General features: G+C 41.2%; 1 protein-coding gene across 2 annotated transcripts; it reads left to right on the top strand.

Moving 5' to 3' along the window:
- The first annotated feature begins 2,269 nt into the window (after nt 1–2,269).
- LOC131708990 (zinc finger protein 664-like) lies at nt 2,270–10,535 on the top strand. 2 transcript variants are annotated; one of them, XM_059010564.1, is made up of 3 exons: nt 2,270–2,533; nt 3,270–3,777; nt 7,629–10,535. In XM_059010564.1, exons 2-3 carry the CDS (start codon nt 3,297–3,299, stop codon nt 8,492–8,494), a joined length of 1,347 nt encoding a protein of 448 aa, XP_058866547.1. In that variant the 5' UTR covers nt 2,270–2,533; nt 3,270–3,296; the 3' UTR covers nt 8,495–10,535. The 2 variants fall into 2 exon arrangements, with proteins under 2 accessions (XP_058866547.1, XP_058866546.1); XM_059010563.1 differs by having other exon boundaries at nt 3,267–3,777.
- Nucleotides 10,536–15,947: the final 5,412 nt, after the last annotated feature.

Below are 15,947 nucleotides of genomic sequence, written 5' to 3'. Positions count from 1 at the left end.
TCTGCTAAAGAAAACACTGCAAACATAAAATTAACTTACCTGCTGCCAGCTTTGCACCAAGATAACTTCCGTGTTTCCATGTGACTTTTATAGAAGCTTTACGTCAGGCAATTGAATGAGTTCATGCAACCCGATTTTCTCACTCCATCTTCATTATGTTCTTCTGAAGACTACGCTGTGATCTGATTCAAGCATTCAAAATTCTAAAAGGTACAGACAATGTCGACCCAGGGGACTTCTTTGACCTGAAAAAAGAAACAAGGACCAGGGCTCACAAATGGAGATTAGATAAAGGGGCATTCAGAACAGAAAATAGGAGGCACTTTTTTATACAGAGAATTGTGAGGGTCTTGAACCAACTCCCCAGTAATGTTGTTGAAGCTGACACCCTGGGATCCTTCAAGAAGCTGCTTGATGAGATTCTGGGATCAATAAGCTACTAACAACCAAACGAGCAAGAGGGGCTGAACGGGGCCTCCTCTCGTTTGGAAACTTGCTTATGTTCTTATTTCATGTGCAATCGGTGTTTACAAGTGTAAGTGGATGTTGATTTCACGACCTCTTCCTGGAATCTCACAAGGAATGGAGACTTTCACGGTAAAATACTGAGACCGTTTTCAAGAGCTTTCCCTGCTAAATTTTGCGTGTATTTTCCATTCACTTGAAATAATCACACATGTAAAGTGGCCTATTGTGACCTGGGGATGGACGCGGATGGACGCATGCCACTCTTTTTGTTTTAAGAGTGGACCCCGTGCACCCAGTGTTTTTGGTTTTCTCACCCCATCTTCATTGATAATTAGCCTGAATACCAGCCTATTTTATTTCTCCCTAGTACTTCATTGTTTAATGTTCCCGACGCAACGTTCACTTTTTTTGCGTCTGCGTGCGCATTCTGTGACTAACATTACAGTACTGAAATTGATAAGCCTCCATCGGGACTGATATTGACGCGACAGCTGGACTTTACAGGGCGGTTGCGTTTTAGTTTTTTAAAAGCCTGTTATCTCATAACACGTGTTGATTCAGTTAAGACATTTCTAAAATAAACCAAGCGAAAATGAGTATGATAGGCGACCTTGTTTTCCTTCCAAAACTGAAAAACTCAATTCTATCTGACAGACCCCGATGAAACATAGCACAGAACGGACCCTGCCTCCCTCATCGATCATGCGTTCCTGGCAACATCTCTCGATTTACTGAAAATAATTGTGAAAGACTTATAATACAAAGCGAACTCTGTTTAATATCATATCAGTGTTTACAAATACACCACACACCTGTTGTTTTTTTTTACTAGGCTAAAAATTATATAAAGCCTTCCGTTCTTTATTGCATTGCATACATTTTGCCGTGTTTATTTGTAATTTGTAACCTGCTGTTTTGTACGGTTTTCTCTTTTTTCTTTAATTGTATGCGTTATGTTTGCTTGTTCCTTATTTCTGTAATGTCTGTATGTTCTGTATTTTATTTTATTTTTTGTAAAAGTGCTTTGGGATATTCTATTGTAAGGGCATGTGTTCGGCTAATCCATGGGCGGGGCGGGTCCTGGAGAGATTGGCAGCATTTTCCAGTTCAAAATGTTCGACTTCTAATTAGTATATTGATTATTGGTAAACTAAAAGTTCCAATCTTCACTAATAAAAGGATTTACATGCAAATAAACATTTCCCCTTTCGTAACTGTATGATTTTTAGTGGACCAGCCTCTCCAAATTATATCTAGATATCAATTTCTTCATCTTTGTAGGTTTAAAATGAACTGCACTGCCACTGTAAACGTGAAAACAAATCCCCGGGGGGCTTTTTAACGCATCCCATTTTAGGGGCACTTTCTGGAGTGTTTAATTGAGGTTTAAACCTGTTTTCTTTTCTATACAATGTACTTGTTATGTAAACAGACTGCTGTGTCTTCTCGAGTGCGGTGTTTATTTCGCTCGTGTGGACATCAAATACCCCCGCAGCTCGGGCGAGGACATCCGATACTCCTTAAAAAAAAAGACCACCAGTAAGACGGATCTGCTTGACATGCATTATAAACAACTGTTCTGTATCCAGCAGGGCTGAGTTCAACTGCATTCAAATCCAAATGCAAACTTACAGACAGACAGGCCGCCGCTGGTATTGTTCACACAGTAAGGAACGAAACCCCGATCCACAGCACATGAGAACTTCAAGTATATACGGGAGCTGCTGTAAATCAAGGCCAGTACATTGGGTCTAGAAACAAAAATGCGAGCTAACCCCAACCCATAAATACAGATTTATGGACACAGAACTGTATGCATGACAGCTGTTAAATAAAAAAGCATGTGAATTATTTCTTGCTGTGTTATTTTTGTACAGTGTGATTATTTACATGTTAAGCGTAGCTATGTATACCCGCCCACCGTCCCTCCTCCCCCCTGTATGGAGCTCGACGCAGGAGCTGAGACATTGCAGGAGCACAGCCACAAAATCCATCTGAGAACACTGACCTGCTGGCATTTCAAAACGAGATCATACCCGTTTGTAAGACGTGGACGATAAACAAAGTAAGTTACATTATTATTATTATTATTATTATTATTATTATTATTATTATTATTATTATTATTATTATTATTATTATTATTATTATTATTAATTAAATGTCTCTGTTTGGGCGCATGGGTGTTTCAGGCCCTTTGCTGAATGAACAGGCATGGCAGGCATCCGATTCAATTTAAAATGTAACAATTAAACTAAAAGGCGCCGGAGAAATTAATCAAAAGTAAAGTAAAGTGTCAATGTTTTATGTTTAATGTTATTTCCAACATTTCTGAGGCTTAGTTGCTTTTTTGAGGTGCAGGCAAACAGATACAGATCATAGTATGTGCACTGATACTGATGAGATCAAATGCGGAAGTTCCAAGGAATTCAGAATATAGTGTAACATTAAATTGTGGGCAGATAGTCTTTAAACAGACATTCAAAAGCAATTTTAATCGTACCGATACAGTTGTTAAATTGGCGACAAAGACAAACCAACCAGCGTTCGTGTGATTAGTGGTTGTATTGGATGCAGAGCTCCGGGATAAAGACGGGGTGATGACGTCATCGAGAGGCACTGTAGTTAAAAGGCAGCGAGAACTGCCAGTGACGTTATGCTATTATGAAGTTATTACAAGAAATTGTGTGTCCGTTCAATAGTAAAGCCAGCCCTGCTGTTCAGATCAGATTTTGTCGGCCCTTTGAATGGCCTTAGTAGCACTGTTTAAATAAATGTGTTTTTTTTTTTTCCCCCAGCAGCTACTAAACAGAATCCCGCGTGCTGCCATGGACAGTGTGAAGATGGAATCTGTCCAGATTAAAGAGGAGTTCACTGAACTTGAACTTGTCCCCTTTACACTGGAGTTTTTTAGGTTGGCTTCCCTTCCCATGAAACAGGAGCTCTGTGAGATGCAATGTGACAGCAGTCAGCCAGAGGTCTCTGAGATTAAAGCTGAGCACAATGAAGTGGAGATCCCCCAGACAGAAGAACCCCTTCCTGTTAAACAAGAAGAGGTGCTGGAAACTGTCTGTATTAAACAGGAGCCCCCTGAAGTAGAGTTTGACCACATGGAACCAGTGAAGGAAGAATCTGAGGACTTCAAACCAAACATCCCTGAGCTGGCGCCTGTACGCCTGCGGGAGTGTAGCGTGGTGCTGGAGAGAATCTGCGTGAGAGAGCAAGGCGCTGGAGAGGAAGGCTCTCCCAACAGCATGCAAGGAGGTGGAAAGGAAGACGGGCGCTCCCATTCAGAATGCAGTCTAGCAGGTGAGTGACTCCCAGTAGCTGTGACATTGTCATTCTAGATTGCGTGATATCCACAGTGTGGTTGAGAGGGAGGGAGGGAGCATGTAGGTTACATTACTAGCTATTTGTTTTTCCTGTACCACTCCAACCAGTTCAAGATAGGACTCTACTGGTGAACTTCAGATATTGTAGTTGGTAAAATCCTGTTTAATTTGAAATGACTGATGACTCCACTCGATACCAGTTTCAAGAAGCTTTAATACAATGCGCGCAAGGGAAGAGCAGCAGCCGTTACAGGAACACACTCTCTCTTCATGATTGACAAGGTAGCGCAATATTTATACAGGATCAGCATAGCAACAAATAGGCGAATTAACATGTCATGATTATAGAACTTTCTCAAAGATGAAGACTCCCTTATAAGGGGTTGTTTTTAACTAAACAGCTTTACAGAGTCCTAGCTATCTTTTGAGAAACACATCTCAAGCAGTTCTCACCTGAATGTGCTGTGCTCAGAATACAACAAGATAACACACAGTGCTTATAACACCACACAGTCGTTTCGAAGGATCGTTTTGAACCCTTTAGATATCACATCACATATTTTCTGCCTCTTCAATATCGATGTAATGTTGCCATTGCTCTGGGGGTGGGTATTATCCCAAGGGCAGCAGTGTGGAGTAGTGGTTAGGGCTCTGGACTCTTGACCGGAGGGTTGTGGGTTCAGTCCCCAGTGGGGGACACTGCTGCTGTACCCTTGAGCAAGGTACTTTAACTAGATTGCTCCAGTAAAAACCCAACTGTATAAATGGGTAATTGTATGTAAAAATAATGTCATATCTTGTAACAATTGTAAGTCACCATGGATAAGGGTGTTTGCCATGAAATAAATAATAATAATTATAACAAATGAATGCACTTACCCGTCACATGTGATTTCCGACTTCGTCACCAGTTTTGTGATGCAAAGCCCATCTCTTCAATGTTATAATTTATTTGATTATCCGTCACAGCCCGCATTTAATTCTTTTTTCTCTCTGCGTTCCAAATCAGTCTGAAGCAGTTGCTGTTAATTAATAGATACAGACAATAAATCTACTCACTACCAAACCACGCCCCAGTCTTGAGCTGTCCTTACAAATGTAACACGGAATTCTCCTGTCAGGACACTGCACTGTGATTGGCTATCATATTATTGTTAATAAAACAATGCATAATCCTCTCCCTACACTGAAACCCTAACCTGAAGGTCAGTATCCTGTACTGTAGTCATTACACATCTAAAGGAGTTCATGTTTGGCAGTGAATAAGTGTTTTTGTTACTTTGACCGGAGGTGCTGACTTCCTCGGTCGTTCTGACAGGAGCATTTTGTGGTACCGTTGTAAGCACTGCCAGTCTTGACTGCTCATGAATATGCTTGACCATGGCAATTTCTTTATACTTTATCTTTATTATATTGTACTGTATTTTGCTTTTATATTTTACTGTTTGCGTGTTTTTCTGGGTTTATTTGTGGTTTTTTGCAGTAAATAGTGAGACCCCTAGCAGTTACACAGCGCTTCCTCCAGTTTCACCTGATGAAAATGCAGCCAAAACAAAGTGAAGAGACAAGCTATGTTAATGTAACAGTTAATCATTCAACAGTTTTAGATACTGTGATGATAGTACTGTACCAACAAAACCAATACAGTACATCTAAATGGAAGCCTACGTATTTAACAGTCGGTGGTCAGGGGTTGGAACGGGCCAAAATGAAATAATTAGACATGCGTCACACGCGTTTAACTGTCACTGAAGTCAAAGTTGTGTAGGGTCGGATATGTGAGTGCTGACTGTATAATAAGCAGACCTGTGTTTTTGTTGTATGCTGTTGTGTTATATAAATATACTTGAACTTTGACCCATTCAACACCGAGACCATCACTTTCAATTCAAACACAGAAACCCTAGATGAAATTATTTTCATGCAAATCACTGAAGCCCATCTATTTCTCTCTCTCTCTCTCTCTCTCTCTCTCTCTCTGGGCTTGAATTTCAGTGTGGGAATCGCGCATTTTGCTCCCGCATATCTGCAACTTTCAGTGCGGGAAAATCCTGCAGAGATATTTTAAGACGCCAGGCTACTGTATTTTTCACCCAATTCAGAATGCCTGAAACGCTGCAACCTTCTATAAGGGTGTCAGTGATGAAAGCACTACGAGCCGCATTCTGAGTAGTTCTGGTTAAAATAAATAAATAAATAAAAGTAGTGCTGGATATTTTAAGTGCCGCGAGACTTTATTCTCTCGTACGTGATTCTCGGACGCTATCTTTAAGGATTATAGAAACTCAGTACACTGCAGTAAGTACAGTTTTGGAAAAAAATATGATATTAAGTCTATGTAGGTGTTGTTTTGCAAGCAGTGACTTTTGCTTTAACTCTTAACTCAGCCCCATTCATTTTGGGGCGCCAGCGCACCGAAGGTTACGCACATATTACTCAGGCACCGTAAAAGCCACCTACCTGGCTTGTTTAAAAGTACAGTCTCGGGGCTTTCCAAAGACGTGTTCAGTGTGTGTGTGCGGTACTCCGAGCTGGAACTACAATCACCTTAAGCCTCTCATCATGTGACAGCGTTCACAGCTTTCGTTTTGAGTCTATTGCTCCGTCATTGTCGCAGCTAGACTGAAAGGGGCGGTATCGTTGGAAAGCTTAGAAGCTCAGCTTCCCCCCCATATTCATTTCACACTGAGGTTAAATGGTGCAGTGTTGTGTGTGTGTTTTTTAGCCATCTATGATTACAATATATATAGCCGTGACCAAACATGATTATTTTGGAAAAACTTGTTTTTTTTCATCTCTACCACATATAGTATGCCTGATCCTGTTGCAACTTAAATAATATGAAAGGACGTTGTGTGACCTTTCATTTGAGATGTTGCATGCATGCAGTACAAACTATCCAGTAGTTAAACATGCATAAATGAAAACAGTGAAAAACAGACGGAAATAGGGCTGAGTGTAAAGAGTTATAAAAATGAAATGGAGCTCTGGTTAAAAAGAAAAGCATCTTTTACTTCTGCTGCAGCAGAACCTTCACGTCAGGCAATGGAGAGTGCTCTGTCTCACAGTGATGAACAGCTGTTAGGTCTCCTGAAAGCAGCCATTATTAATATTATTTTTATTTTTATTTCTTAGCAGACGCCCTTATCCAGGGCGACTTACAATTGTTACAAGATATCACATTATACATTATTTCACATTATACAGATATCACATTATTTTTACATACAATTACCCATTTATACAGTTGGGTTTTTACTGGAGCAATCTAGGTAAAGTACCTTGCTCAAGGGTACAACAGCAGTGTCCCCCACTGGGGATTGAACCCACAACCCTCCGGTCAAGAGTCCAGAGCCCTAACCACTACTCCATTCCCCCCTATAATTTTGGAATCCCCCCCCCCATTGGCTGCAGCACAGGGGGGAAATCCCCCCAGCACACAGAAATGAAATTCAAACCTTGTATATATATGTATGTATGTTAAGCATGAGCTCTGTGTTTTGTATGTATGTTTCTGTTTGTTTGGTGTAAATTCAATTTCAACAAGAAAAAGACACACATTTTGTTTTTACAAAATGGGACCCCGCTTTCAGGAATTTCATGGAATGGTGTAACACACATGAACATTACTAAATGTGACCAAGTGTTTGGTTAGAAAGTAATGGATCTCTCTCTCCCTATTCATCCAGTTATGCTTTTACACTCTCTTTTTTAAGAATGTTACTATTGCTGTTTTAATGCCACCATGTTTTCCATTCCACCACCCAGCCACATGCCCTTAGCCAACAAGCAGTCCCTCTTACTTTCTTTCCTGTTCATATTTTCCAGGTTCCAGTCCAGCAGCTAAAGCGAGGGCGGACAGTGGAGAATATCCTGACTGTGGGAAAGGTTTCACCCAGTTAGGAAACCTGAAATCACACCAGCGAACTCACACAGGAGAGAAACTGTATCGCTGCTCTGACTGTGGGAAGAGTTTCAGTCACTCAATAATCTTGAAAGCACACCAGCGAATTCACTATAAACCGTATCACTGCTCTGACTGTGGGAAGTGTTTCAATAGGGTAGACCACCTTGAAATACACCAGCGAACTCACACAGGAGAGAAACCGTATCGCTGCTCTGACTGTGGGAAGAGATTCAGTCGGTCAGACAGCCTTGTTTTACACCAGCGAATGCACACAGGAAAAAAACCATATGGCTGCTCGGACTGTGGGAAGAGTTTCAATAGGATACAGCACTTTCAAATACACCAGCGAATTCACACAGGAGAGAAACCATATCACTGCTCTGACTGTGGGAATAGTTTCAGTAATTTAGGAAACATGAAAGCACACCAGCGAATTCACACAGGAGAGAAACCGTATTGCTGCTCTGACTGTGGGAAGAGTTTCAGTCACTCGGGAGATGTGAAAAGACATCAGCGAACTCACACAGGAGATAAACCATATCGTTGCTCTGACTGTGGGAAGAGTTTCAGAGATTCAGGAGACCTAAAAAAACACCAGCGAATTCACACAGGAGAGAAACCGTATCGCTGTTCTGACTGTGGGAAGAGTTTCAGTAGAATGGGCAACCTTGTTTCACACCAGCGCATTCACACAGGAGAGAAACCGTATAGCTGCTCTGACTGTGGGAAGAGTTTTAGTAGAACAGGCAGACTTGTTTCACACCAGCGAATTCACAAGAAACCTTAAGTCCCCAAATGTTTAGTTTAGGGTTAAACATCTTCCACACATTGTAATTGTTATATGAACACAATGCTACCAGGGCGAAACCTTTACTGCCTTTTTTGGGTGTTGACCAATCATGTATGTAATCACAGATGGGTTGTGTCCACTGTCTCCCAATGCAGAGGTTAGGATGTGTTGCAATGGAGCTGCACTGACTCATGCTGGAGGCTCATTGCACCATTATTCAAATCTGGATGCAGTGTTCATTGCATTTTGAAATGCACCAGCGAACTCACACAGGAGGGAAACTGTGTAGCTGCTCTGAATGTGGGAAGAGTTTCAGACACTCAGGAAACGTGAATAAACACCAGCGAATTCACAGAGGAGAGAAACCGTATCACTGTTCTGACTGGAAATAGTTTGTCAGGTAGACAGCCTTGTTTTACAACAGCAAACTCACACAGGAGAGAAACTGTATCTCTGCTCTGACTGTGGGAGTTTCCGTGTTAAATACAACCTTCAAAAACATCAGTGAATTCACAGCATGGGCGGAGATGGGGGGGTGGGCATTGCCAAATGACAAATGTTTTCAATAATTTTTGAAAATCCACCCTATCTTTAATAAACACTTTCTACACATTCAATGGCTGCAACTCATCGGCCAGATTCGAGGCTGGCAGGGTCAGCTTCTAGCAGCACCTACACAAGCTACTGCATCAATACACAACCGTTTTGTGAGAGAGTGGCTTACTGAGCTTCGGCTAATTTTAAAACTGTGAACAACATATTTGAAGCTGTAACTCTGCTTAGAAAATGACTATGCTATATTAGCTAAATTGTGATCAAGGATAAAATGGACAGTTCAATTAAACTGGTCTGCTTACTGATTCTTATCAGTGTTTGCTGCTCAACATGACAAAGACTTAAGTAAAAGTGAACAAAAAGATTGCAGGGTAATTAATCAGCAGAAGTAAACTGCATATGATTTCACACAGGTTGTAAACTTATGTGACACTGACAATTGTTAAAAAGGATTCGATAAGTGAAATAGTCAAATTGTGTAATCTCAGTTCTAATGAGACTTGACTACAATTAAATCTGGTGTGTGCTGATTTAATGACTGATTAATTATACAACACAATACTAAACAATGCTAAAAACAACATCTGTGTCTAAGTTGTGTTTAAATGAGCAACATGTACTTTTTAAAGCTTGTTGTATCAAATTAAGTTCTATCGCTCGGCCTCTCTGAGTCATTCTCAGTGCTGGAGCCTTCATCATGTTACGCAGCACCCAGGCAGACTCAAAACATGAATATATATATATATATATATATATATATATATATTGTAAAAGAGTCGCCCTCACGGCGGTTCGTTGCCCCTTTAAAAACACTGACCCAACACACCGAAATTGATTTTTAAGCGCGGTTGCCTCTCCATCTTCCTTGTCTGCTCCTCCTTAAGCCTCTCTATTAAATCTTTAAAATCCATTTTTGGGTCTCCAGGGGCGCCCACACTCGCTGCCACCATATGTAAAAGAATCGCACTCACTTCGGTTCGTTGCCCCTTTGAAAACACTGACCCAACACACAGAAATTGATTTTTTTAAGCGCGGTTGCGCTATTTTTAATAAAACAAAAACAAAAATAAACAAAACAAACACCTAGCTCTCTTTGAGCACTAACTAAAACAAAACAGGAACCTAAACTAAACAGGACAGCTAAGCTGTTTACCTGTAACAAAAACAAAACAAACAGAACAGCACACCCAGACAAGGATTCACTCTACCTTTTTTTTTTTTTTTTTTTTTTTAATTACGGCTGTACCCACACACCAGCACAATCGGGCTTCTACCCTCTTCAGCAGCTGCCCAGAGCAGACTGACTGCTCTCCTTTTAAACCCTGCACCTGGCTCTAATTTTCAATAATAGCCAGGTGCAGGTACTGATTAAACAATAAAACAATTAACAAAAGACAATTAACAAAACAAAAGTGTGCCTTCCGCACATGTTTTTTCTGCAGAAAGGTTTTAACCCCCTCCCTGCCATCTCATATATATATATATATATAATCACAACAAATACATAATCGCAACTAATCATGCATTTTTTAAATGACCCTGTGTACAATAAATGATATTTTTAGATTATTTGTCTTGATTTGTGTGTTTTAATGCTGTACAGAATTCCTGTTGTTTTCCAAGATACTGGTTAATCTTCCCCTCTAGTTCCAGCTAGCACACAGCTCCTGGGTATTGCAACACTTGAGCAAGTTTAGAGCTCGGATGCAGTGCTTTTAACCCTGCAGTAAACTCCAGGGGAAGATGTATGTGGTAGTGGTATATAGAATTAATACAAAAATATATTTAATATCTTGTTAACCGCAGGTAATTCTTTATCAAAGACAGTTTACTGAAGGACCACTCAGCACCAGCAACTTCGGAATTGGAAGCAGTCAGTGCTTGGTCCAATTTAGGTGCTGGCGATTCCTCTACCTGCACCTGGTTACACAAACTCACTTCAGTAATGAAAGCTGGTAGATGCTCTTCCACAGGTGGTTCACATGCAACAAACAAACCTTTTATAATAGCTTCTTTTAGCTGACTGTTGAAGAGGCGGCTTTTAAACTGCGGATCCAAGGATGTTGACAAATGAAAATGAAGGTCATCCATGAAGCTTGATTACCTTCTTGAGATCTGACTCAAGAGGTAGTCACTCATCTTCGATCGAGGTTCAGACTTCACTTCAATCTGGCCAAGTGCTCTGCGAATTCCAGCCGCTGTGGGCACAGTGAGAGATGCTGTAGGATATTTTGCCCCAGAAAGAGTTGTGGTTGCTTCCTGAAATGGCTTCAGCATCTCACTCACTTCTTCCAGGAGCATCTTATCCTCAGCAGCAATGTTTAGTGCTGGGTCTCTTCAATTTCAAGGCTGCAATGTCTAACTACTGCACTTGTTGAATCACATTTTCAATCACTGGCAAGCTTGAGCTCCATCTTGTAATGCAGTCTCTCAGGATCTTCACTGGTTCAGATCCAGGTTCAGCCAGGTACCCCTTTGAATAGGCATTCCCAGCACTAGGTCACCTTTTAAAAAGTGGGGCTATGGATTGACAATCACTGCAGATATTTCCTCTAGTAACACTTGCTTTCCTTGCCTGGGAAGAATAATCTCCTGCAGACAGAGGTGCAATGTATGAGCTAAACAAGGTGCCGTTTCAAGTTAAGAAGCTGGCACCACCTACAGCATTGGCACCACTGTCAGTAACAGCACATGCAACTTGCTTTAAATAAAATGTTATGATGAAGAAATGATTCAATACCTTAATAGTCTAATGAGTTTTTTGCAATGTCAAGTTGTCAAGCCTAATTGCTTTTAATACACTTACAGTAACCTAAAAACAGATATTTAAAAATGATATTTTAAAAGGTTCTTAAGTTTATGTAAAGTAAAAAAAAGACAATTGAAAATAAATGTAGCTGTTTAAAGACAGCCAGGAAATATTATTTCTGACCAACTAGTTCATAATAGGTGGGAAATATAGTATATTGACAAATTCTTTCAGTAATCTTTAGAAAATAATTGTTCTAATAATACTGATTAATTATAGAAACTTTAGTTCTCTATAAACCAGTGCATTTTACTTTTTGAATAAATGAAGTAGGGAGAATGTTCTATGTCTTGTTGTTTTAATAATGCATAATATTTTTTTTACAAAAATACAATTCATAAGAACAGGTGTTTTATACTTAAGAATTCTTACATAATGTTTAAGTAATACTACAAGAATGTATGTTTAAGAAAGAGATTTAAATTGCAGATACAACCCTAAAAATTCTTAAGTTTACTTCATCATAATTTTTGTTCTTAAATTAATAACCTTCTAGGCCCTGTGTGTATTTTTATGTGAGCTGATATCTGATACCTTATACAGCAGTAATGTAGATGTATTACTTATTAACTAAGATTTGATCTCAACCTACAGTTTGTATATCACTAATAAAAAACATATTTCCAAAAAAATAATAATTCTGTTCTTTCTTGCTCTGAAGTATTTTGCTGTAAACACTTGAATGATGTCTTTCCAGGTGTCTCTTCTGGTTGAATGTTTTGTCACCAAGCTTCTCATGTCACAACTTGCACTGTGCTTGACCCTGTTGTACAGACTGAAAACAGCTGGCAACATCTTTAGAATATGCCTCAGTTGTCTCTTCCTGCAACTCAGCCATGTTGGTACTGGAGAGTGCTGAAATGGTAATGATGCAAAATCTTATGGTGCAGCAACTGTGGTCTAATCAGAGCGTCTTCAACAGTGGAAAAAAACAAGTTTCTTCAGGTTATCATAAAGCAAGGTGATCACTAGACCCTGGGTCAAGAAAAGGTTAGATAACGTTATATTGGAATATCTGGTAGAGGAGAATGTGTGCAGATATAAATTAGAGGAGAAGCACAAGTAGCATAGGCGCTGAGAATCATTATTTATGTATTTTTAAATTGTATTTGGAGTGCATGTTCATGTATTTGTGTACATTTCAGTATTTAAGTTACCAGGTAAAAATGTATTAGCGAGATTTTCTTTCATCAAGCAGAAAAAGGTAAATCACAGAAGTGAAAATTGTATTTATGTTTTTTTTTTATGTATTGTCCTCAGTGATTGAGCACCCTTGACATCTGTATACTGTATTTAAACTGCTGATGGCATGCTTTTGCTTATTGTAATGTGACAGAGTGGCCGAGGACGGTGTAAATGATCAGCCTGGAGTCTTCATTTACAGTTTTAAACCAGCGTTGGTTTTATTTTTTTTCTTACACTGCAATAGTGAAACAAACTCTAATAAAACAAACAAAATAAACAGCTCTCAGCTGGAGCACTAAGTAAACAATGTGTGGAACAAACACTAGACCTCTTTCTCTTTCTCCTGCTTCCTTGCTCCTCTACACCCCCATCACAAAGCTGTGGGCTAAGCCCTTTTTATCGAGGTGCCATTAACTTTAACAAGCAGACAGTTAACCAATTGACCATTATCCATAATTTGTTAAGGAAAAGCAGCTGTGGATTTTTCATGGGCGTGCATACATGTGGGAACTCGTGACATCTAGTGGTCAATACATTACACTGCAGGGAACAAGCTCTTATCATTCTCATACTAACATACTGATTCTGCAGCAGTTATCATATCGGTGCACTTTTAAGAATCAACCGCTTATAAGAATCAAATCACCCGGGAAGGATGTGATTCTTATAAACGGAGCGCACTGTACATACACTATAAACAGAAATAACAGAAAAAACACCAGCGTGTTACATTTAAAGTTTAATACACTGTAGAGCTACGGTACAATAAAAATTACACAGAAACTGTGCAGGCTCTGCAATGTTCTATTCCTTGTTATTGTGCTGCCATCAAGAGAGTGCCTAACAAATACTCTACTGCACAACAATGCTAGTATTTAAAATGTCTTGCTTGCAAACACATTGTGTTTTACAGTATGTGTTTTGCAGCTCTCTGTCATATGGAAATGTTGGTATGCGGCTCATAGGATCAGGATGTATGGCCACCCCTCATATATACAGTACTTTACTGTTTCTCCCCCTTGGTATAATACCCCCCCCCCCCCCGAGCAATTACAACATTATATCTGTAGCTGAAGTTCACCAGGAGCGAGTCCTATCTTGAACTGGTTAGGGTGGTACAAGAAAAAAATAGCTAGTAATGTAACCTGCATGCTCCCTCCCTCCCTCTCAAACACACTGTGGATATCACGCAATCTAGAATGACAATGTCACAGCTACTGGGAGTCAATCACCTGCTAGACTGCATTCTGAATGGGAGCGCCCATCTTCCTTTCCACCTCCTTGCGTGCTGTTGGGAGAGCCTTCCTCTCCAGCGCCTTGCTCTCTCACACAGATTCTCTTCACCTGTCAGAATGGCGACTCCACCTTCAGGTGGTAGAGTGCATTTGGGAACGGTTCGGGAGGGCCCGAGTCGATCTCTTTGCCTCGGCAGAGACTGACTCACTGCCCCCTATTATCTCGCTCCTCCTCTGTGACGGTCCACGAGGCATTGACACCCTAGCACGAGTGGCCCAGAACGCTTTTATACGCATTCCCGCCTATATCGTTGCTCCCAGCCTTACTAGAGAAAGTTTGGAGAGAAGAGGCGACAGTTCTCCTGGCGGCCCCAGATGGCCCAGGAGAATCTGGTTTGCAAACCTTTGCCAGCTGCTGCAAGGCCATCCCTGGGAGATCCCGCTGTGCAGTCAGATGAGAGGCACCCTCTGCCACCCAGAACCAGACAGACTCCAACTGTGGGTCTGTCCACCTTAAGGCCCTCAGATGTGATAATCAGTACACTGCAGAATACTAGGGTCTCCTCCATGAGTGCACTGTATGCCTACAAGTGGAGATATTTTCAAAAATGGTGTATTACCAGAGTTCACGATCCCATCTATTGCCCTATAGCAACTATTTTACATTTTCTGCAAGATCTGTTAAAGGGGGCAGGTTCCCCTCTATGCTGAAAGTGTACCTAGCAGCTATATCTGCATGCCATGTCCCCATTGACTCAGTTTCCCCAGGCGTTCAAACTACCCATTTTCTAAAGGGAGCTCATGGCTACGTCCTCCTAGGAAGAACATCCTACCCGAGTGGAAACTAGATGTGGTAATGGAGGCTCTCAGGCACCGTTGGAGTCTATACATGCCATAGAGTTAAAAATTTCTCTCTTTTTGTTAGCCATTACCTCCAAGCAGGTTAGTGAGCTACAGGCTCTGTATGCGTGTTTGGGATGATGGAAACAGGTGGTTACGGCTTTCCACTTGAATCAATCAGTGGAACTAGAGGCTTTCCATCCCCCTCCTTTTTCTTCGGAGGAGGAGCGGCCCTCTTGAAGCAGCGACTGTCCCACTGGATTGTGGACACAGTCTTGACTGAATATACTAATGCTGTCCTACCCCCACCTGGGAGGGTGGCCGCACGCTCTACTAGAGGAGTGGCTACGTCATGGGCTCTCTTTAGAGGTGCCTGATTGACAGATATATGTACTGCGGCTAGCTGGGCGACTCCACATACATTCAGCAGGTTCTACCGACTCAATGCAGATCCCTCCATGCCTAGGCACAAGGGTCCTTCAGGTTGCACGCTCACACCACAGAGATTAGTTTGGTGGTAGCGAGACGTCCCTCGTCTGCTGTCCGCTCACGCTCCCTCGCGACGGCTTTCCCAAAAGGATCGTTGCTGGTTGTCTTCGAATTGAAAGGGAACTATAGGTTAAGGATGTAACCCCGGTTTCCTGAAACAAATCTTGCGAGGTTGCATCACTCGCGTTCACGGGTTCGATGCAAAAGAGAGCGTGATCTCCGTGGTGTGACTACTAATCCCCTCGGTAGGCGGGACCAAGGACGTCACTCCCCGGAGGGGCCTATCAGCAGCTCTCTCATAAAATGCTCAGTAAATACCTGACCTGTGGCAGGCATA

Source organism: Acipenser ruthenus, chromosome 41, assembly GCF_902713425.1.
Source record: "Acipenser ruthenus chromosome 41, fAciRut3.2 maternal haplotype, whole genome shotgun sequence".
In the NCBI taxonomy this organism is placed as follows: Eukaryota; Metazoa; Chordata; class Actinopteri; order Acipenseriformes; family Acipenseridae; genus Acipenser; species Acipenser ruthenus.
Note: the sequence above shows the minus strand (reverse complement) of the source record. Positions and strands in the feature narration are given on the sequence as shown.